This window comes from Salvia hispanica, chromosome 5, assembly GCF_023119035.1.
Source record: "Salvia hispanica cultivar TCC Black 2014 chromosome 5, UniMelb_Shisp_WGS_1.0, whole genome shotgun sequence".
Taxonomy (NCBI): Eukaryota; Viridiplantae; Streptophyta; class Magnoliopsida; order Lamiales; family Lamiaceae; genus Salvia; species Salvia hispanica.
In genome coordinates this window covers 21273286-21295678 of record NC_062969.1, presented here as the reverse complement: position 1 = coordinate 21295678, position 22393 = coordinate 21273286, and the positions used below count along the sequence as shown (strand labels likewise).

The 22393-nt window shown below is 38.0% G+C and overlaps 3 protein-coding genes across 4 annotated transcripts; 1 reads left to right on the top strand and 2 right to left on the bottom strand.

The window, feature by feature from the left end:
• Window positions 1-3398: 3398 nt before the first annotated feature.
• LOC125186784 (plastid division protein CDP1, chloroplastic-like) lies at window positions 3399-9226 on the bottom strand. The gene is given in 13 exon segments (XM_048083228.1): window positions 3399-3771; window positions 4088-4278; window positions 5011-5772; window positions 5860-5925; window positions 6493-6612; window positions 6709-6804; window positions 7057-7425; window positions 7567-7689; window positions 7767-7871; window positions 8078-8215; window positions 8386-8499; window positions 8887-8939; window positions 8942-9226. Coding segments are annotated over 13 exon segments (2415 nt in total). The 5' UTR covers window positions 9135-9226; the 3' UTR covers window positions 3399-3686.
• A 1547-nt stretch (window positions 9227-10773) lies between these two features.
• Window positions 10774-11976, top strand: LOC125190387 (probable carboxylesterase 18). The gene has a single exon (XM_048087682.1). The coding sequence runs from the start codon at window positions 10815-10817 to the stop codon at window positions 11808-11810; it is 996 nt and encodes a 331-aa protein (XP_047943639.1). The 5' UTR covers window positions 10774-10814; the 3' UTR covers window positions 11811-11976.
• A 246-nt stretch (window positions 11977-12222) lies between these two features.
• On the bottom strand, window positions 12223-14201 carry LOC125187412 (organic cation/carnitine transporter 1). 2 transcript variants are annotated; one of them, XM_048084001.1, is made up of 3 exons: window positions 14059-14199; window positions 13794-13980; window positions 12223-13631 (listed from the first exon to the last, which is right to left on the bottom strand). In XM_048084001.1, exons 1-3 carry the CDS (start codon window positions 14179-14181, stop codon window positions 12391-12393), a joined length of 1551 nt encoding a protein of 516 aa, XP_047939958.1. In that variant the 5' UTR covers window positions 14182-14199; the 3' UTR covers window positions 12223-12390. The 2 variants fall into 2 exon arrangements, with proteins under 2 accessions (XP_047939958.1, XP_047939957.1); XM_048084000.1 differs by having other exon boundaries at window positions 13794-14201.
• Window positions 14202-22393: the final 8192 nt, after the last annotated feature.

Below are 22393 nucleotides of genomic sequence, written 5' to 3'. Positions count from 1 at the left end.
ATTCCACTCATATTTCATTTAAAACTACTTCATATATACATAAGTGGGACTCTTATTCCACTAATTTTTTTTCACCTATTTTTTTAACATTTTTTAAAACTCGTGCCAGCTATAAATGGGACTCCTAATGACGGACGGAGGAAGCAGTGAGTAGTGTATAATAAGGTCTCCTGAAGAGGAGTGGACAGTTTATGTGTGGAGATGAATAGAATGGCAGCAATTGGAGCTGAAGTTGTTTGAGAGATAACAGTGAGATGCTTTGAGCAACTTTTGTCCATCACTCACTCCAAATATGTCTCTAAATATGTTCTCTCTGCCCCCTTTCTTTATTATCTTGGCTCCAACACTGAGCTTCCCCTTGACTGTTTCTCAAAATTTTGGCCCCATCTTCACTGCACCTAGCTCCCCATTTTCTGCAGGTTTCAACAACTGTTCATTTGACAATCCTCTTCAAAACACACACACATTGAGAATACGTGCTACATCTTCCAGCTCACGATCCCTCGTTTTCTCCATCAAAGATTCTGTCTTTTCTTGCTGGGTTTATCAGGTTGGCAAAACACGAAATGAAAGTGATAATTCATAAGCTGTCGCTGTCGGAAGCCCCACAGTATGCATTATTCGTTTCAAACATCCAACCAAAAATACAGCTTCATTTGGCAGCATTGGACTTGGAAAATTTCCTCAGTCAAATTTGGTATGCGGTGGTTTAAAATGCAAGTAATTAGTCCACATATTTCTCTTTGAAATCTGTGTTGTGCCTAAGGGCATCCGCATCTCGAGACAGCATCGAGACGGCGATGCAACTCTCCATCTCGTCCGGTCTCGTCCTGGGCTCGTCGCGCGTCTCGCATGAAAGAAGCCGCTGGCGAGCCAGCGCGCCACGTGGCGCGCGCTGGCGATAGGCTTACGCCGGCCCGCGAGTGGGCGTCGTATTTATGACATCATAAATATTTTTTTTTAAATTTGATTTTCAGAAATAAAAAAAATAAAAATATTTTAAACAATAATATTATCGTTGAATGGTAAATTTTTTTTATTATTTTTTTCTTTTTTTATTCTATAAATACTCCTCTTTCTACTTTTCTTTCATTCTGCATTCTGCGACAGAGATGTCAAAAACTTTTGCGCGATCTTCAGGACTGAAGCGGAGAATTACCAAAGCACTCAGTGGAGCCGACATTCTGAGAGCGGCGTTGCGAGTCTTTAAAGACGACACCTCCAAAGATTTCAAACATGTCGATGTTTGGTCGTCGGTCAAAGACCTTGAAAGGTGAGCTGGCGGTATCCGTCTTGCACGGGGTCGAACTCGAAACGCACGAAGCACACGGCGGGTGGCCAATACTCATCTAGTGAGGGCGGGTCAGGCAACACCTCACAAGAGGTTGAGGGCAGGGCCACCGATGCAGGACGCTCCTCCGGTTCACGAAGGGACCAAGGCGGCGAAGGCGGCTAGAGGGAGGGTTAAGGGGAGGGGCCGAGGCGAATCAAGCCAGGCGGGCTCGGGCTCGAACACCCTAATGTCCATGTACCTGCTCGCCACGATGGCTGACACTTCCCGCATGACGCATCCTTAATATGAAGCCCATCTTGACGGCATTGAGCATCTGAGAAGTCAACTTGGTATTCGGCCTCGATCTAACTTAGGTGCACCGCCACCGACCTCGGGGGATGATTAGCCGGCGGAGTAGTTTTTAAAATTTAAGTGTTTTTAATTTCTAGTATTCTAAATTATGTTTTATTTATTTATTTTTAGATGTTAATTATGTGTTTTTTTATATTTTTTTAGGATTTTAAATTGTAATTTTATTTTATTTAATGAAGTGTGTATTTATTAATTGAATATGTTGGAAAGAAAAATAAAAAATAAAATTGAATGAATAGTTAAGAGATGGGATGGTTAAGAAATGAAGGGATGCAGGTGTTGTCTCTTAGTTAAGAGATGGGGTGAAGAGTACAGTGGGGCCCATAAATAGTGAAGAGATGAGACGGATAAGAGACATGATGCAGATGGCCCAAAGCTGAAGACTTTGAGCAACTTTGTAGTGTAAATTTGAATACATGGAAAAGGGTTACATAACCATTTATAAATAGAGGGAACATCTTTTTTGGTCTACAAATTTTGCCAAAGTATCATTTTAGATCCGTGAACTTTGAAAATATCATTTGAGATCCATCAACTATGAGTGAATATCATTTGAAGTACTTTTTTACTATTTCCAAGTTTTTTTGGACGATAATAACCTCAATACTTTAAAGGGTATATATTTTTAATAAACTTATCATATTACTCATTTTTTTATAGATATCTTTACAATATATTTTTAAAGAATTTTCAAAATATAACTTGACCTTCAATATTATCACTTAATTTTGTAACATGCAAGTAAAATTGCTACTTCAATTTTTTATATTAAAGAATTTTAAAATTGAATAAAGAACTTTTCTTTAATAAAAAAAAAATGAATAAGGATTTTTTCTTGCATGTCACAAAATTAAGTGATAATATTGAAGTCAAATTATGTTTAGAAAATTCATCAAAAATATATACTAGTAAATAATATTTATAAAAAATATAAGTATATGATAAGTTTATTTAAAATATATACACTTAAAGATATTGAGGGTATTTTCGTCCAAAAAAACTTAAAAATAGTAAAAAAGTACTTCAATTGATATTAACCCATAGTTGGTAGACCTCAAATGATATTTTCAAAGTTTATGGACCTAAAATAATACTTTGGCAAAGTTCGTGGACTAAAAAAATATTCCCTCTTATAAATATTAAGTTCAAAATGTACTAACTACAATGTCCAAACAAAACTGGCCATCAATTTTCTCAAATGAAAAGTGTCATTTTTCACGATGAAACACAACTTGGTTGATAAATACGCTTTCTCTTTAACTAGATGATGTTTATCTTTTGTATTCAGCATGATTGAATCACGTTCCATAAAATTGGCAAGCAAGAAGCTGTAGATTGGTGATGTGAAAACATTCGCGACTTCATACACAATAGATCACTTGAATAGAGTACACAAATGGCAGCCATCATCTTCAGCTAGTTCAAGATTAAACAAATCTGAAATGGCTGTGGAACAAAAAGGAAGTTGAGGAACTGAAATGGTATCCAGAGTTGCCAGTTTGCAAAAACTGATGAAGGTTAAACACGAACAATCAGAACCTTCACTATCCGCTTCAATGAAAATACATGAAAAAAAAAATTCTGATACAATAAAATAAGAAAATGAAACAATGTTAATAAACTAATAAAGTGCTGATAAGCATTCAACTAAAACGATTATTGACCAATTTTGCATATGTATAACATCTAAATTCATCAAACTTGGTTTATGCATCATTCAATCTTTTCCCACAAAAATATGGGTGTAACAAACAATGGCTCAATTAACCAAATCAATAGATGGTGGAATAAGATACAACTATCTTAAGTCCAGCTATAAACCTCAAGCCCCTACAATAACTAGCTGCTGGTTTAGACTGATAGCAAGGTAAGATACAATAAATGGAATATCCTAACTAAGTTAACAACTGGCTAGCTTATAGGAAGGAGGGGAGCCCCATGCCGAGGACGATGCTCCTCAGTTTTTCGTCAAATTCAGGCGTGGATGAAGAGCATCGGCTGATGAGAATTACACACGGCAGCAGTCCCCTCCAACCAAAGATCATGACAGAGTTAGAATATCGCTTTCACAGAACTTCCATGAGCCATCGTCTTGCCTCTTCAGAAGATAACGTATCTTATAAGGGCTGCACCAGATAAGTTTGATATTATGAAAGGCTAAGTTGCACAAGGAAACAAATTAATTGGTCTACTTTGTTTCATCACATCATGGAAATTATTTGATAATTCATAAATTACAGATTCGCCACAATAAACATAAAATCCAAAGAATGTGAACTTATGCAGGAGTTTCTACTTTCTGCCAAGTTATGGCTTAATCAGACAATGCTTTGATGGATGGCTGTAAATATTCACATGTAATGGAGTAGCTCATAGCAAATAAAGTCAGTCAAAACACCTGAAATGAAAAGAGAATTGCCAGAGTACCACTGAAGATTTTACCTGTAGTAAGATGGGTTTTTAGGGAGGGACTCATCCACCAGTTCAGCGGCCTCCTCCAAATGTACTTCTATGTCCGCCATCTCTCCACCAATCCCATCTCTTGAAATCTCTGCATGTAAAATTGTCAAGTGCAGCAAAACAAATCTCCAATGGCACGACTTGGCTTCCGCAGTATCAGCTAAAGCTTGCCACTAGAACAAATCCACTGACCAGGAGTTAGTAATAGCATATGACAAAGACTATATAGATTGAAGTTAGGGCTGGGGAAAAATACCGAAATACCGAAAAACCGGTCTTATCGTACCGAAAATATATCGAAAATACCGAATTTTTGGTATACCGTGACTTTCGGTATGGTATGATACCTTACCAAAAGATTGCGGTAAGGTAACGATATGAATTTTCAAATACCGCGGTATACCGCTGCATACCGAAATTCGGTATATACCGTAAACTAAGGTATATACCGTAAATTAAGGTATATACCACAATAATATAAACACAATTGTATATAAAATATATTTTATATATTTTTAAATTATAAATCTATCGTGAAATATAAATATAATTATGAATAAATTATATTTAATTTATTTTTAAAATTATAAATAATATTTTAAAAACTCTAATTTTCTATTTTAATTGATGTTGAAAGTCAGGTATACCGCAAAAGTAAGGTATACCGAACTTCGGTACGGTATACCGAAAATGAGGTACGGTATCGGTATGGAAATTTGTCATACCGAATATAAGGTATACCGAAGTTCGGTATACCGAAAACTTTGGTAAGGTAAAGGTATGACTTTTTCGCATACCGTATTTACGGTGAGGTATACGGTATGGTGGTTTCGGTAAGGTATACCTTACCTACCCACCCCTAATTGAAGTACACTTCTTCACCACAATCATGAAATGAAACTCACCTGCGCAAGCATTGGTCCATCAAGTATTTCACTAAGCCCGCGTATGTTGTGGTTAGGTCCAAGTGCTTCAGCTTTAATTGCTTGCCACTGTTTGACAATAGCCTCAGCATCTTCAACCGGCATTGGAAACCTATAAGTTGATATTGAAGAAGAGACAGAAGCTGTTTGTAGGTCAGCAGATTCTGGATTGTCCCTATACTGCATTTTGACAAGAGAAAAGACTTTCTGGATTTGTCTCATGATGCCATTTTGCTTTGTACGCCTGAAACTAAAATCCGTAGAACAATCCGTCAGGGTAGGAGAGTTTGCGGAAATTCTTTGTTCATACATCCTCCATCTAGAACCATTTCCCAGTCTCAACTGTTGCGAGTTTATTAGCTTGAACATGGCAACCAAGATACAGCCTATTGCAGTAGCATATACCATCTTTCCAATCACATGACTGAAATCCAGCCACATATTCCACACCCCACCCTGCTTGGAACCTAATGTTCTCTTCAATTGAATAGAGGGTGTGCCTACACTGCTTCCAGCATTGGCCTTGCCCTCTATCAGTGGACTTTGCAGGTTATGAGGAGCAAGCTCCTTGACAGCTGGCCCAAGATGTCGTGAAGTTTCTGTGAAAGAACCTGGCACTTCATCTCTGCGATCTGTTGGAAGAGCAACAGAAAGTGATCTGTACCTTATGTCAGATAAAGCTGGAGAAGATCTTCGGTAATGTCTTTTTCCAGAAGCTCTTTTATCACCATAGAAAAAGTCAGCCTATTGTTGCAACTAGAAATTAGAATTTGAGAGGCTAGAAGAATTGCAAACATTGTGCATATTCACACTATCAAAGAAAGCGTTTACCAAGGATGGGTTACAATCTCGGGTATCTGGAAACATGCCAAGAGCAGCATCTTTCAACCATGTTTCCTAGAAAGAGAAAACGCAAAGCTCTGATAAGGATCAAAATTACAGAAATCGTAAAAATTGCAATAGAATTTTTATCCACAACATGCAAATATACCTAGCCATAAGTGATTGCAATCTCCGCAGAAAATGACAGCAAGAATTCCAAATCAAAGTCATTCATGAACCAAGTCGTTCCACACTAGACTAGGCTGTATAGAAGGCTCTTAACCTACTTGTGGATATCAATATGATTGATTATAAATAGGACCGAAAACAAATTTAAGTATTCCTTGTTTCAGAGTTACGATATGAGGAAAAAAGGAATATTAACATGAATGCAAGTGTTTGCTATGGAGTTATCTTGCATAAATTCATCCAACCAACCAACTTATGATAAGAAACAGTATAATCTATTTTCTTTAAAAAGTAAACATAAAGATTAGATTAAAAAAATTATAAGCAGGTCATAGTTCTGTGGAAAACTAACAATCAGCAGCATCTAAAAACTACACAACTGATGCAAGTTTTTTATATGGTGGGTGAGAATGGCATTTATAGATACGAAGCTTAAATAACAGAGAAAACTACCAGTGGTTTGTTAGCACTTGAAACTTCTTTAGTTTCTTTCACTTGCAGTGCTTTCTTAGAACTAGGAGAAGAATTCAGCTCAAGCTGTCTTAGCATTTCAACAGCTGTAGCTTCATCACCCTGGACAAATCAATATCTCAGATTTTCTTACCTGGTCTAAAAATGCATAAACTGGAAAATGCAACAGTGAACAGGGAAAGGAGCAAAACGGTGTACCTGCCCAAGTAGGAAAGCACAAAAGGCCTCCTCAAATTTCAAATCAATGCTTTCAGATGCTATTAAGCATTCACAAATTGATTTTGCTTTGTTAATCTACAAAAAAAAAAAAAAACAATGACAAACTTATCATTACTAGAAAACAACAGATCTGATTGTACAAAACAATGGTAAACTTATCATCACTGTATAGAATTGAATGAATTAATATTCACAAGTGGCATAAGAGTGAGGATGTAGTGATGTACTACATAAAATACTAAGAAGAAAATGTATACTCAAAGGCATAACATCATCTACTAAGTGAAGTCAAACATGATTAATATTATAGGAGAAAAGGATAAGTACCACGTCTGTTTGTTTGCTTGAAACTCCAAGGGCAATATGTGCTAACAAAACTACATAGAAGTTACTGAAATAAATGACAATCCTTTGATTCTGTGCCTCAAGTGACTTTCTGTTCTTTCTGGTGATAGCTAAACTATCCCATGGAACAAGTTCCACTATTTCTGTAGCCAATAGCTTTTTGAGTGCTTGATGCAGAAAACAAGCCCAGTCTTGAACTTGGCATGATGTTTCAACATCCAGGCCTTGTCTCAACAGTTCACGCAAAGCTGCAATTGCTCCAATTCTTCGCTCTGCATTTTCAGGTGTATGGGGCATACCCAAAAGATCCAATGTGCAAGCAGGAGCAAGTTCCTCCAATGATTCTTCTATCTAAAAGCAATGATAGGACTTGATCGAGTTAAGATGCAAAGTTTCTTTAATAGGATTTGTGCATTTCTTGTTACTTCACCAGAGAATAACCTTACTAAAGCACATCTGGGGTGAAGCCCAAACAGTAAACCTGATGGTTACCTGAGACAACAATATCATATTCCCAAGAGATATCTTGCTCCTCAAAAGACACTGAGCACGGGCAAGAGCTTCAAATCCTTGAGATATATTGTTCTTCTCAAATCCAACTTTGGCAATTGCACACTTCAAGAAAGCACCTATAATAAGAAGGTGAAACATAGCAAAAGTGCCAGGTAAAAATTGCTGCTTTTGCCTCTTACCTCTGCTAAAGCCATAGATAGAAGGAAATCGTGAACAAATGGCTTTGATTCAGGATGCTGTAGAGCTCTTCGCCCAATTTCTAGCACAAGCTTCTCTTCGCCGACCTAAATTATTCCAACAGAATTGCATCAAAATATAGATTCTATGGTCTGTATTCTCCATTTGCAGATTTGAGGGCCGGTAAACAATAGATCCATCAGATGAAATAGAAAATAATACTGCTAATATGTAGCAAAGTCAACATCACACTTGCTACATTATGTAAAGCAGGTTGGAGAGAATCAACATTTAAGTGCATGGCAATGCCTACCTCCTGAAGAAGGCATAAAGCACCAGGCAACCAAGTCCAAGGAATGTTGAGAGAAGATTTAGGTGGCTGCTTCTCTTTGAAATTTCCAGCATATTCTGGTTCAAAAAGAAGTTTGTCTCTTACATCCATCAAAACATCCTGAGGGAAAAAGGACACAAATATATGAGCCATACAGAAATCAGGGACCACTTATTAGGGAAAATGTGCAGCATAGATGATTAAGTTACTCATCATATAATGCCCACCAGGCATGAAAAGGTAATGAATCAATAACAGGAAAGAGTGAGTAAAGAAAACAGGATCTAGACCCGGCGAGACAAAACAGCATCTTTGGTGTAGCCCTCTTCAATCTCTGCACTTTTTAGATGCATCACTGACTTAACAATTTCATCTTTCTCGGCTTGATCATGCATGCCGATAATCTGAAATCACATTTTATCAAAAAAAAAAGGAAGAAGTCAGTCACACGGATTAAATTCTTAATTAGTAGTGCCATCAGTTATATGTTTCCATACAGGAAACCGAGACCACATGTTAATATGAAACATCATAAAGAACCCACCAGACTAAAGGGCCAGAAATGAGATGGGAGAAGTTGATTTTGATAATTTCTCTCCCAAATCTTCTTATATTCATAACAAAATGAAAAAGATGACAGTAATGGCTTAATGTTGGAATCGAGCTGGTGTAATGTATTGCCCTTGAGAGTAACTGTAGAGTAGTTTAGAACAACACTTTCCGGCGAGTATAATCCAATTAACCAAAAAGGCAGAAGCAAAGTATAGGAAACAAAATAAGTGTAAATTAACCTGGTAGCAAGTGACGGGAATTTCAATAACGGGAACCTGATTCGCGGCATTGCACTCTTACTAGAACTTTCCTGAACCGTGGCAGCACACAGTCTCCACGAGCGGCCGCAGCCACTGTGATAGTCAAAATCGTAATTGCGCCGCCAAGTTAGAATATCGCCCGCATTGTAACAGTATAACTTGTTCCCAGTTTCACTATAGAGGCATAGATTATTTACACTGGCCACCAACGTGTGAATATTGGCCATGAAATCCTAAATCAGCTGCTCCATTTTACACTCATCTAGTATTTGCCTAGCTATGGTTTTTGAAGTGGGAATTGATCTGCATTTGAGGAGAGATTAATTTTGTCGAGATTGTATGCAAAACCGTTGCTTTTCTCCTTTATTCTTTTCCAAACAAGGAAGGGATGAACGCTGTTAATTGTTTAATTAGTCCCCAAAGTATAGGAATTTACTATATTTGACCCCATAAGTTTCTTGTTATTTCATCCAGACCCTTGCACATGATTCACTTCTTGACTATGTATTGAGCTTCATTTTTCTATTTATAAATGCATCAACTTTGAAATTTTCTTATTTTTCCTGATAAACAATATCGATCTCGTGAAAATTACTCTCTCCTTTTCGGATAATTCGTCTCACTTTGACCGGGCACGGGTTTTAAAAAATATAATGAAAAGTGAGTTAAAAAGTTAGAAGAATATGAGGTTCACTACCAAAAATGGTAAAAAGTGAAATGAGACAAGTTATGTGGGACAAATCGAAATGAAAAAATGGAACAAATTATCCGGGACGGTGGGAGTACATGTAACAAACATTAGAGATTTATTGGCGTAAGCATTGTTATAATGTTTGAATATGACTCAAATTCAACATCGATATTTCTAAAGATATACTCCCTCCGTTCCATAGTAATAGGGGCGTTTTTCCATTTCCGTCCGTTCCATAGTAATAGAGTCATTTCCCTTTTTAGTAAAAGTCAACACATTTTTCCACACCTACTTTACTTTCTCTTACTTTTTTCTCTCTTCATCTCTCTACCTTTTTCATTTTCCACTTTATTCTCTCTTTACTTAACTCACCTAACACAATTTTTCTTAATCTCCGTGCCGAAAAGTTTTGCCTCCATTACTATGGAACGGAGGGAGTACATGCTTGTTACACTTGTACGGGAAACATTCGCGTTAGGGATATCCATATTAAGGAGTTACATTAAGTAGAGTTATACTAAAATGACAACCTACCACCAATAAGGACCCTTAGATTTAGGAGCAAATTAAACATTGCTTACTATGTGGAACTATGGAAGGCTTACTTGTCTATGTGTAGCAGATTGCTTGATTGTCTCTAGTTTCGTATGTTTGGAATCATATACCGAGTTGCTTGTCTATGTATTTGTTTGCCTATGTACTGCATATTGTTTGCCAAGATTGCCATTTCAACTATAATCTCACAATAGTGCTCTGATTTTGTATTGCATGTTGCTTGAAACCATATGATGAGATGTTTGTTTATGTATTATAGATTGCTTGCATAGCTTGTCATTTTAACTATGATGTCACCATATTAATTATTACATCCCTACATAAGTAGTCTTAAATACTGCATAAGACATTGTACAAGCCTAGTTAAAAGCAAGAGGAGACATAAATTAAGGAATTGTATAAAAGAGATGAAAATATGTGTCGTATGTATGAACTCTAATGTAACGTTTATATTAGTACATATCTTAGTTACACTTTAGATTCAAAGAACCCGCGAGCTATACTATATTTAAAAGTTGAAGATTTTAGGAGAATTTTAAGAAACTTCCGTAAAGTGGATTTTTTTAAGAGACTTTGGATTTTTTGTCTTATTACTCATTTGTATCTTGGAAATACTTAGGAACAAAAATTAGGGCTTGAATTGTTGTGAAAGGAGAAGAGAATGAGTAATGGGAAGAGAGAATCGGGTGCAGTGGCACTGCCAGTGTTGACAAGATTGAAGCTGTTTGTGTCGGAGCTGATTACATATCTGACGACCCGCTCCGACGGCAGCCTGAACCGCCGCCTCTTCAACCTCCTCGACTTGAAAGCCTCAGCACCATCCACCAAGCTCATCAACGCCATTCACGTCACCACTTCCGACATCACAGTGGACCCCTCCCGCAATCTCTGGTTCCGCCTCTTCACCCCGGCCACCTCCACCTCCGCTCCCGTCCCCTTGATCGTCTACTTCCACGGCGGCGGATTCACCAAATACGCCCCCGACTCCAAGGTCTTCGACCACCTCTGCAGCCACCTAGCCGCCCACGTCCCCGCAGTCGTCGCCTCCGTCAACTACCGCCTCGCCCCCGACCACAAGCACCCCAGCCAGTACGAGGACGGCTTCGACGTCCTCAGATTCATCGACGCCCGCCCCCACCTCGTCAATGCCGACATTGGGAGGTGCTTTGTTGGAGGGGACAGTGCGGGTGGGAACATAGCTCATCATGTCACGGTTAGAGCGGTTGAGGAAGTGGAGCAGTTTGGTATGCTGAGGATCGTTGGATTGCTTGGGCTGCAGCCCTTTTTCGGAGGCGAGGAACGCACCGACTCAGAGGTGAGGCTGACCAAGGTGCCGGGGCGGATGGATAGATACTGGAGGGACTTTCTGCCGGAGGGGGCGGATAGAGACCACCCTGCGGCTAATGTGTGTGGCACTGGCAGAGATGTGACCCACCTCCGGTTTCCGCCTTGTTTGGTGGTTGTTGGAGGGCGTGATCCGCTGCAGGATTGGCAGAGACGCTATGTTGAGTGGCTGAGGACTTGTGGGAAACCAGTTTTTGTGGTTCACTATCCAAATGCATTCCATGCTTTCTATGCATTTCCCGAGCTGCCCGACTTTCATCTCTTGCTTCAGGATGTTGCAAGCTTTGTCCGGGAACAACTCAACTCCTATTGAATTTCATTATTGTTCTTGCATCATTCATGTAAACCCAATTACAGCCTTGTAACAAGTTTGTGTTTTTGGTGATGTTTACATTTTCTTGTGATCAAGGTGTATCATGTATCTAGAAGGGCTTGTACTCTCGAGGATATATATATCAGAATCAGATTGTGGCATGCAAGACTCATTTCTTTATGATCATATATATACATATGTGTATCTCTGGTGTGAATCTTGATGTTTTATGCCTCAGATTGAATTTTTCTCCAGTATAATGATAGATTCCTTAACTTTTTCATTCAAGGTTTACAATTTACCGATGAATCATGACGATAGTGTTCATTTTCGTGTATAGAGGTTTTATTCAAATAATATTGAATCAAGTTTTCTTTACTTGATTTATACTCTATGCATATGCCATTTGAAGTTGGGAGTAAAAATAGCAGGATTCATGGATTGCAATTGAAGGTAAGTCAAGCAAAGCGTTGAAACTGTACACACATTTTGAGCAGAGTTGTGGCTGCTGCTGCTTTGGTCTCCTGTTTCTAAGGAGAAACTACAAGTATAGTGCAGTGATACACATTTACATTTACATTTACATTTGCAGGTTCTTGCCCATTTCCATTCCAATATCTGTAGACTCGGATTCTAACATTTCTTGCTCTTCTTGTTGCTCCAGAGTTTCATAGAGAGGAGAATTCCTGGTTTCGGGGAGCCACAAGCTCAGAAAGCCACTGATTATGGACAGAACCCCAAATACAAGGAAAGAAAGAGACGGGCTCGATCTCCCAAACACAACCAGCAGGGGAGAAATCGAGGCCCCCAGCATCAATGACTGCCTCAACATGGAAACACAGAAGTTCCTCACGTTTGTAGGGAACAGCTCCACGCAGTAGATGTACAGCACATCAAATGCAGTCGAAGCTGCCATGAAACCAACTGCCTCGATCATCAGTTGAGGTAAGCTTCCTCTTTTCTTTGATGATATCTCGCTTCCATTCTTGTCTCCTGTTCTTGAGAAAATCATGCAGAGGATGCAAGAAATTCCGGTGAGAAACGCTGAGGCAGAGAAGAGCAGGCGGCGGTTTGTGAAGGCGAGCATCACACTGCCTATGAAAACAGCTGGGATCTCCATCATCGCGTTTATGGCAACAGTAAAGTAGAGGTTAAAGTTAAGGTTTTCAACGTTGAGCTGAACACCATAGTAAACGAAACCAATCCCAAAACCTGTGAGCATAACCATTGTCATCCTTCTCACAGCCCATCTAGTATTCCACAGTCTCTCAATAGGCGAGGCTTTATTTTCTCCTTTGCCCGAGACCATTTTCTCATTCGTAGATGATGGCTCCAGGAGACTTAGATTCGGGGGCAACTCTCTTCCATTGATTCTAGCATATCTCCTCAACACATCAAGAGCTTCTTCGCTTCCTCCCCTCACGAGTAGCCACCTCGGAGACTCTGCTACAAAGGGCATTAGTATAAAGATTGAGTAAACGAGTGGAAGGATTGAAATAATCCTGTACAAAGTTCTCCAACAAGTTCTGGTCGGATAAGCTATCAGGGGGATAGACAGAAACCCCGCTGCAAAGAAGAAAAATCCAACTTGGCCAACTTGACCGCGCCATTTCCGGCCAATGGTTTCTGTTGAGAGAACCAGGCAGCATATACCGATGCCTGCTCTGGAGAACCCGTTTGCAAAACGGAGAAGAGAGTAAATCCATATATTTGGGGAGAAGGAAGTTAGGAAAATGGTAGCAGCGGTTAGGAGACATGAAGCAAGCACTGCTCTTTTCCGCCCTAAGCATCCATCTGCCAAGCGGCCAAACACTGCAGAGCCTGTTAACACATACGGTCAAATTCATTCAGAATAAAAACCTTTTCTTCATGCATGATGCCTTAACATTATTAAATCTCATTTATGCAAAGTTTAATATTCTTTCTGTCTCTTTTTAGTAGTCTTGAGTTGAGACAAATAACAAGTGGGAAAAAGGAGGAAACCTATGAGGGAACCAAGGAAGTAAACCGACGTTGGCAGAGCAGCGAGAAATTTACGGTCACACACGAGTCCCCATTCAGCAATGGTGGAGCTTGTACTCCCACCACTCCACTCCCAAGTCCCCGGCTTCAACCCACAAACAGAAGCAGCCGTTGTGCCACCACATTCGCGGCCAATGCACCGCCATGACTGTGGTTGAGCATCTGTGAAGATGGTGACAAGGGTGCAGTGGGAATCGAATATCCTAGCCAGGGACACCAAGATTACCTGCACAAGCTGCGAGAATCCGAACGACCCCACATATTCCTCCACCACCTCATCCACTGTAAGCTGCAGCTTACTCCCTACTACATTTTTCTCTCCCACAAGTTGGTGTTTTTCCTCATCCATTTCAGACAAGAATGTGAGGGCGTGTCAGTGTTGTCTGATTCTTGAAAATAGCCCTTTTTATACACTGAGAAAACAAACAGTGAAGAAAAGGATGGATACCAGTGACTATGTTTGCATTAAGTTTGGGGTTTGGATCACATTATGGCTGATGTTGGTTGGTTTCTTGACGTGTTATGCCACTAAGAAAAGATAGCATTTTTATTCCTTGAAGGTGGCAATCTGAGTAAGGCAGAACTAGCTTGGATTATATTATACTACTATAATCATTATGCCTTAATAACCAGTGACATAGAACTGCATTATTTAAACATTAAGTTGTGCCTCAAATTCAAGGTTTAATGCATACAATCAAAATTTCTACTGTATTTGATGAGGTAGAAAATGTATTGTGCTGTTGTAGTGGGAACAGAATTATTCCCACTAGTACAAGATGCTGATCCTATATTCTGACACACTGTGTATATATATATATATACTCAAGTATTTAATCTGATTTTGCAAAAGATAAAAATTAGAGTTACTAGCTTATTTTGAATTGTGATGTGAAATGAGTTATACATTTTTATGGATGCGCATGCGAAGAAAGAAAGTACATATCCCCATATTGTTACACTGTTTTATTTTTTCTTCTCATATTTATGCAATTAGAGTATGATATTATTATTGTGCTTTGCACATAGATGCATGTGACACGAGTGTAGTGTTAAGTTTTAAATAGCCCTTTTTATACACTGAGAAAACAAACAGTGAAGAAAAGGATGGATACCAGTGACTATGTTTGCATTAAGTTTGGGGTTTGGATCACATTATGGCTGATGTTGGTTGGTTTCTTGACGTGTTATGCCACTAAGAAAAGATAGCATTTTTATTCCTTGAAGGTGGCAATCTGAGTAAGGCAGAACTAGCTTGGATTATATTATACTACTATAATCATTATGCCTTAATAACCAGTGACATAGAACTGCATTATTTAAACATTAAGTTGTGCCTCAAATTCAAGGTTTAATGCATACAATCAAAATTTCTACTGTATTTGATGAGGTAGAAAATGTATTGTGCTGTTGTAGTGGGAACAGAATTATTCCCACTAGTACAAGATGCTGATCCTATATTCTGACACACTGTGTATATATATATATATACTCAAGTATTTAATCTGATTTTGCAAAAGATAAAAATTAGAGTTACTAGCTTATTTTGAATTGTGATGTGAAATGAGTTATACATTTTTATGGATGCGCATGCGAAGAAAGAAAGTACATATCCCCATATTGTTACACTGTTTTATTTTTTCTTCTCATATTTATGCAATTAGAGTATGATATTATTATTGTGCTTTGCACATAGATGCATGTGACACGAATTACATACATTTAAAGACATTATGATTGCGAATTTTCAACATAAACAAATTCATTTATAAAGTACTTAATAAATAATTTGCCCACTTTGAGTTTGTTGCCCATAATTTCAACAAACATCAATTTAAAGAACCAAATATTGATACCAGCAATATACCAAAAATTTTCTTGTTACCAGAAAACTTTATTTCAGTGAAACAGAGAAAATATCCAACTAATATTGTTTGTATCTACAAATTTAGTTAAATCTCCGCGATCCGAAAAATAGTACTCCCCGGTTTTTGTTTTCTTTTCTCATATTGGCGATGTCGTTTAGCATTATAAAACAATTATTGTAAAATTAATAATTTCCAAAAAAAAAAAAAACATATGAATTTTTTTTTTTTATGATAAGTTCTTGTAATGAAGCACTATAGCAAGTATTTTTTTTATTAAAGTTGATGGATATCTCAATCATGCATGCTTGATTGAAACCCCTGCATGATGGAGACTACCACCTTGCATACATATGTCATAAGTGGTCATCATATTTTTAAGACTTTTAAAAGCTAATTAAAAACAAATTATCACATAATGCTTTTTCTTGTAAACTATGCCATACTTTCAAAACTATTCAATGTACTAGTAGTTAGAGTATACATCCATACAAATTAATTATCTGAGGGCACATAATAAACACAAAAGGGACACTAATTTGTGATGATCATTGTTGCCTAGCTACAATAAATTTAGAAGGAAAAATGGATTGAGAAAAAGTATTGATGGTTTCCTTTCCATTGTTCTCTTCTACTTTCAGACTTGCTCAAAATTAAAGGACCTATTTTTCAAGCCATGATGTGTGTTAGGACAGAATACTTGTGTATTTGATCAAGAAACAAGGTGTATGTATACTTCTAAACTGTAAGAAAAAATAAACCTTGTGGTGATCATTGCAAGTTTACTATGTTCTTATACTCCAAAAAGTCCCCTCTAATGACCAACAGTTGCTGATGAGCTTGGTGTGAGCTCATCCGATCCTTTGGTGATGCAGACGAGCATGTAACTCCAATTTGGAGGAGATGGATCATGCATTCACGCTGCACGTTTCTCAAAGCTGCACTCCATGTCTCAGCATTTCCTGTTACTTGTTCACACAAAGCTGAGTTGTCTAGAATTTCTGTGACTTTTTGTGGGACAGACATCTTCACAAACTGTTTGGCATTGGTGATGAAGATAATGCAGTGCAACAGCTATATTATTACAATGTTGATCCTTTGAAGAATGTTCAACTTATGTGTGTTTTCTTGTGGATTTAGCCATTTGTCTAAGCTCCCATTTGACATAAACTGATATACGAGTGCTTTGAAATCGTTTCCATGGAAATCATTGCTTGAACAAGCAGTTTTCACCTTGGCAAGGTTTGTTGGATATTTTAGTGTAATTGGATTAACTTGATCGATCGGTATTTTCATAACGATACATCATATAAGTATGGAGGGTGCGGAGTGCACACTTATTTGAATTCGTTATGATGTTAGGGGCTTCGCCCCTGAACAGATGAACGGGGGTCCGGGGGCAGCGCCCCCGGATAGCGGGGTCCAAGGGGCAGAGCCCCTGGCTTTATTTCCGACGAAGTTGCTGTATAAGAAATTCATCCGAAAATGTAATTTCGGAAAAGTAAAAGGACCAATTTGCAATTTCGAAAACCTTTAAAATTATGTTATTTTCGGTTAGGAAATGAACAGACGCGTCTGTTCATGTTTATAAACCGATCCGATCGTTATTTATGGTTCTGATCATCTTCAACAATTGTATTCGAAAAAGTTCAAAACAATCTTCTGAATTTTATCCGATTGAATAGTTTGGTAGAACCGCCAAATTGATTTGATCTGAAAGTGTTTATCACGACTTTCAGATATCCGTTTTTGTGTTCTATATGTTGAATCTCCCCAACAAAGATCAAATCAATTTAAAATGTCGAACAAGGAAACGGTGAAGGAAGGAACGAAAGGTTTCGCGAAGTTGGATAAGTTTGCTGGCTAGGATTTCAGACGCTGGCAGAAGAAGATGCATTTCATGTTGACGAATCTCAAGGTCGTGTATGTTCTGAGTACTCCCATGCTCGAGGCTGTTGAAAACGAAACTCTGGAACAGACGAGGAGGCGGATGAAGTGGGAGAACGATGACTACATATGTCGTGGTCACATCTTAAACGGTATGTCTGATTCTCTGTTAGATGTGTATCAAAATGTTGAGTCTGCTAAGGAATTGTGGGATTCTCTCGAAGCCAAATATATGGCAAAAGATGCCTCTAGCAAGAAATTTCTTGTTGGTAATTTTATTAACTATAAAATGGTTGATTCGAGGCCTGTCATGGAACAATACAATGAATTGTTGAGGATATTGGGACAATTTTCCCAATATGATATGAAAATGGATGAATCCATTTCTGTCTCTAGTATTATTGATAAACTGTCACCTTCTTGGAAGGATTTTAAAAATAATTTGAAACACAAGAAGGAGGAATTGAACTTGGTCGAACTTGGAAGTGATTTCCAGATTGAACAGTCCATACGAGATATGGAAAAGAGTTCTGTTGGTAATACTAAAAACATGGTTGGTTCTTCTGTGAACATGATGGAAGAGGGTGAATCCTCAAAGGCTGGTAAAGAGAAACGTAAGTTTCAAGGCAAACGGAAGTTTCAAGGGAATAACAGTAAGGATGGAAATAAGAAGCCCAAACTGACTTGCTGGAAGTGTGGAAAATCCGAGCACTTCAAGAAGGATTGTAAGTCTGGAAAGGGTGGAGGAAAAGGGAAAAACGAGGCTGGTCCAAATGGATCCAAGGATCCTGAAAAGCAATCAGGTTCGTTTTTTGTACCTAATGATCATTCGGTTGAGAATTATTATGCATCAATAATCTCTGAAGCATTTTATGTGTAGGATGATGATCTCTCATGGTGGATTGATTCGGGTGCAACATGTCATGTATGCAAGGATCGTCAATGGTTCAAGGACTTTAAACCAATTGAAGATGGATCTTCCTTGAAGATGGGCAATGTTGCAACTGAACCAATCAAAGGAATAGGATCTGTTAGCCTAGTATTTAACTCTGGAAATTCCTTATTGTTAGAAAATGTTGTTTATGTACCTGGAATTTGTAAAAACTTAGTTTCTGGTATTGTATTGAATAGTTGTGGCTATAAACAAGTGTTAGAAAGTGATAAATACATTCTGTCAAGGCATGGTAATTTCATTGGTTTTGGTTATCTATGTGGCATGTTTAAGTTGAATTTAGATGTCTCTTTTGTTAATAATTCTGTTTGCATGACTTCTACTAGTTCTAGTAATCATGTTAGTAAATCAAAATTGTGGCATGCTAGACTTGGACATGTACATTACAAGAGATTGAAAGATATGTCGAAAATGAGTTTAATACCAGCATTTGAGTTGAATGGCGAAAAGTGTAAAACTTGCATGGTAACTAAGATAACTAGACAACCTTTCAATAAGAATGTCAATAAAGAAACTAAGGTATTAGAACTTATACATAGTGATTTGTGTGATTTTCATTCGACTCCATCACTTGGTAATAAAAAGTATGTAGTTACTTTTATTGATGATGCTACTAGATTTTGTCATGTCTATCTATGTCATTCAAAAGATGAAGCTCTTGATAAATTTAAAATCTTTAAAGAAAGTGTAGAGCTTCATCATGGTGTGAAGATTAAAACTCTTCGCACTGATAGGGGAGGTGAGTATTATGATCCAGCATATTTTGAATCTACTGGAGTAATACATCAAACGACTGCTCCATATACACCGCAACAAAATGGTGTAGCGGAAAGAAAGAATAGAACGTTGAAAGAAATGATTAATTCAATGTTGTGTTATTCTGGCCTAAGTGAAAGATTTTGGGGTGAGGCTATGTTAACAACCTGTTATTTGTTGAATAGAGTTCCTAATAAAAGGAATAAGATAACCCCTTATGAACTTTGGCATAAGAAACCACCAAAACTGAGTTATCTCAGAGTTTGGGGTTGTCGAGCAGTGGTAAGACTGACTGACCCTAAAATGAAAACCATAGGTCAAAGAGGTATAGCTTGTGTGTTTCTTTGCTATTCTGAAAATTCTGTTTGTTATATGTTCTATGTAATAGAACCCAATGACTATGTATCTGTGCACTCTATTATTGAGTCAATGGATGCTGATTTTGGCCATGAGGATAGATTCACGTCTATACCTAAACCTGGAGACATGACTGTAAGGTCTAGTAACTCTGGTGTAACTGGAAAAGTGATTGATACACCTCCTGATGTTAGGAGAAGTAGTAGAGCAAGAAAAACTAAGTCTTTTGGAAATGATTTCCAATCGTACTTACTTGAAGGATCAAGAAATGAGATTAATTTTCAATAACAATATTGCTTTACTATTGGTGATGATCCAAGGACCTACAAAGAAGCTATGGCTTCAAGGGATTCTGCATTTTGGAAAGAGGCAATCCAAGAGGAGATGGATTCTATAATTCAAAATGGTACTTGGATACTGACTGATTTACCACCTGGTTGTGAAGCTTTAAATAGCAAATGGATCTTCAAAACGAAGATGAAGGTGGATGGAAGCATAGACAAATATAAAGCCAGATTGGTTATCCAAGGCTTTAGACAAAAGGAAGACATTGACTACTTTGATACCTATGCTCCTGTTGCTAGGATTTCCACAATTAGATTATTGTTAGCACTTGCTGCTATACATAATCTTGTAATTCACCAAATGGATGTTAAGACTGCCTTCTTGAATGGTGAATTAAATGAAGAGATTTATATCAAACAACCAGAAGGCTTTGTCATGCCTGGTAATGAACATAAGGTTTGTAAATTGGTAAAATCTCTTTATGGACTAAAGCAAGCCCCTAAACAATGGCATCAGAAGTTTGATGACGTGGTGTTGTCTAATGGTTTTGTATTAAACCAAGCAGACAAGTGTGTATATAGCAAATTTGATGCTACCGGTAAAGGAGTTATCATTTGCTTATATGTGGATGACATGTTGATCTTTGGTACTGACCAAGATCAAGTTGATAAAACAAAGACATTTTTGTCATTTAAGTTTGAGATGAAAGACATGGGGAAGACTGATGTGATTCTTGGAATTAAGATCACACATGGAGAACAAGGAATTTCCATTTCTCAATCACATTATATTGAGAAGTTGTTGGAAAAATTTAACTTCAAAGATTGTTCTCCAGTTAAGACTCCTTTTGATCCTAGTGCAAAACTCGTGCCTAATAAAGGAGTTGCTGTGAATCAGCTTGAATATTCAAAGGCTATTGGATCACTAATGTATGCTATGATTAGTACTAGACCCGATATAGCCTTTGCAGTTGGAAAGTTGAGTCGATATACTCATAATCCAAGTTTAATCCATTGGCAAGCCATGAATCAAATATTTAAGTACTTAAAAGGAACAATGGATTATAGGTTGTCTTATTTTGGATTTCCTTCTGTTCTTGAAGGTTTTTCGGATGCAAGTTGGATCACCAATATGGAAGATCATTCTTCCACAAGTGGTTGGGTGTTCCGTCTTGGAGGTGGTGCTATATGTTGGGCATCAAAGAAACAAACTTGTATCACGAATTCAACAATGGAATCGGAGTTTGTGGCATTAGCAGCAGCTGGTAAAGAGGCTGAATGGCTAAGAAATCTAATATATGAAATTCCATTGTGGCCTAAACCGATATCACCTATATCTATCAGATGTGATAGTGCAGCTACCTTGGCTAAGGCATATAGTCAAGTGTATAATGGAAAGTCAAGACACTTAGGTGTTAGACATAACATGATTCGTGAACTTATTATGGATGGTGTGATATCTGTGGAGTTTGTGAGAACTCACGACAACTTAGCCGATCATTTAACCAAAGGGTTGAGTAGAGATCTTGTGTACAAATCGGCTAAAGGGATGGGATTAAAGTCCACCACAAATCTTTGATATTAAGATACCCAATTCCCATTTAGTATGACACTAGATGCAGAATTCAATGTGGAAGACTTAATATTTGGAGATTGGAACACATTTGAAAATCGTCCCAAGGTATGTGTTCGAACCTACAAGTTAAGGAGGTTGAATGTATATATTCTTAATAGTTCTTTTGAAAAATTGCAAATGTAGGTGCAAGAATAAAGGAGCTACCTATATAAACATGAAGTTTAGCCGCTTCAAGAAGCTGGGACTTGGTTTCGATATGTTTATAAAGGATAAGGACATAGGCTAGTAAAATATAGTGTCAAGATAGAACATATTCGTATGTAAACTTTTGTGTACATTATCTTCGTGTATTCAATGTGAGTTCCCAGGGTTCAATCCTTAGTGACACCCGGGGTATTCGAATGTATGGAATGTGTAATGTACTAAGGTGGAATTCAATCGTTACGATATTTCATTTATGCAAAAGTTTGAATGTTTGAGATGACTTGTTTTAGTTAATCAAGGATTGCACTAAAATAGGGGAGGATTGTTGGATATTTTAGTGTAATTGGATTAACTTGATCGATCGGTATTGTCATAACGATACATCATATAAGTATGGAGGGTGCGGAGTGCACACTTATTTGAATTCGTTATGATGTTAGGGGATTCGTCCCTGAACAGATGAACGGGGGTCCGGGGGCAGCGCCCCCGGATAGCGGTGTCTGACGCTCTTCAAGGCATGGCATTCAGCCAGGAAGCTTCTAGCGGCTCCACTCCATCTGAGGTTGAGAACCTTAACTGCAACGACTGTTCCATCTGAACCCAGAGTGCCCTTGTAAACACTCCCAATACTGCCTGACCCAATGTGGTTCTGTGATGAGAAACAGTAGGCAGGGAAGAAG

What these genes read in the sequence shown, in the direction of transcription:
- LOC125190387 (XM_048087682.1), top strand. Translation starts at nt 10,815, where the DNA reads ATGAGTAATGGGAAGAGAGAATCGGGTGCAGTGGCACTGCCAGTGTTG.
- LOC125187412 (XM_048084000.1), bottom strand. Translation starts at nt 14,181, where the DNA reads ATGGATGAGGAAAAACACCAACTTGTGGGAGAGAAAAATGTAGTAGGG. An exon ending in CTTCCTTGGTTCCCTCATAG is followed by an intron (nt 13,632 to 13,793) that starts GTTTCCTCCTTT and finishes ATGTGTTAACAG; the next exon opens with GCTCTGCAGTGTTTGGCCGC.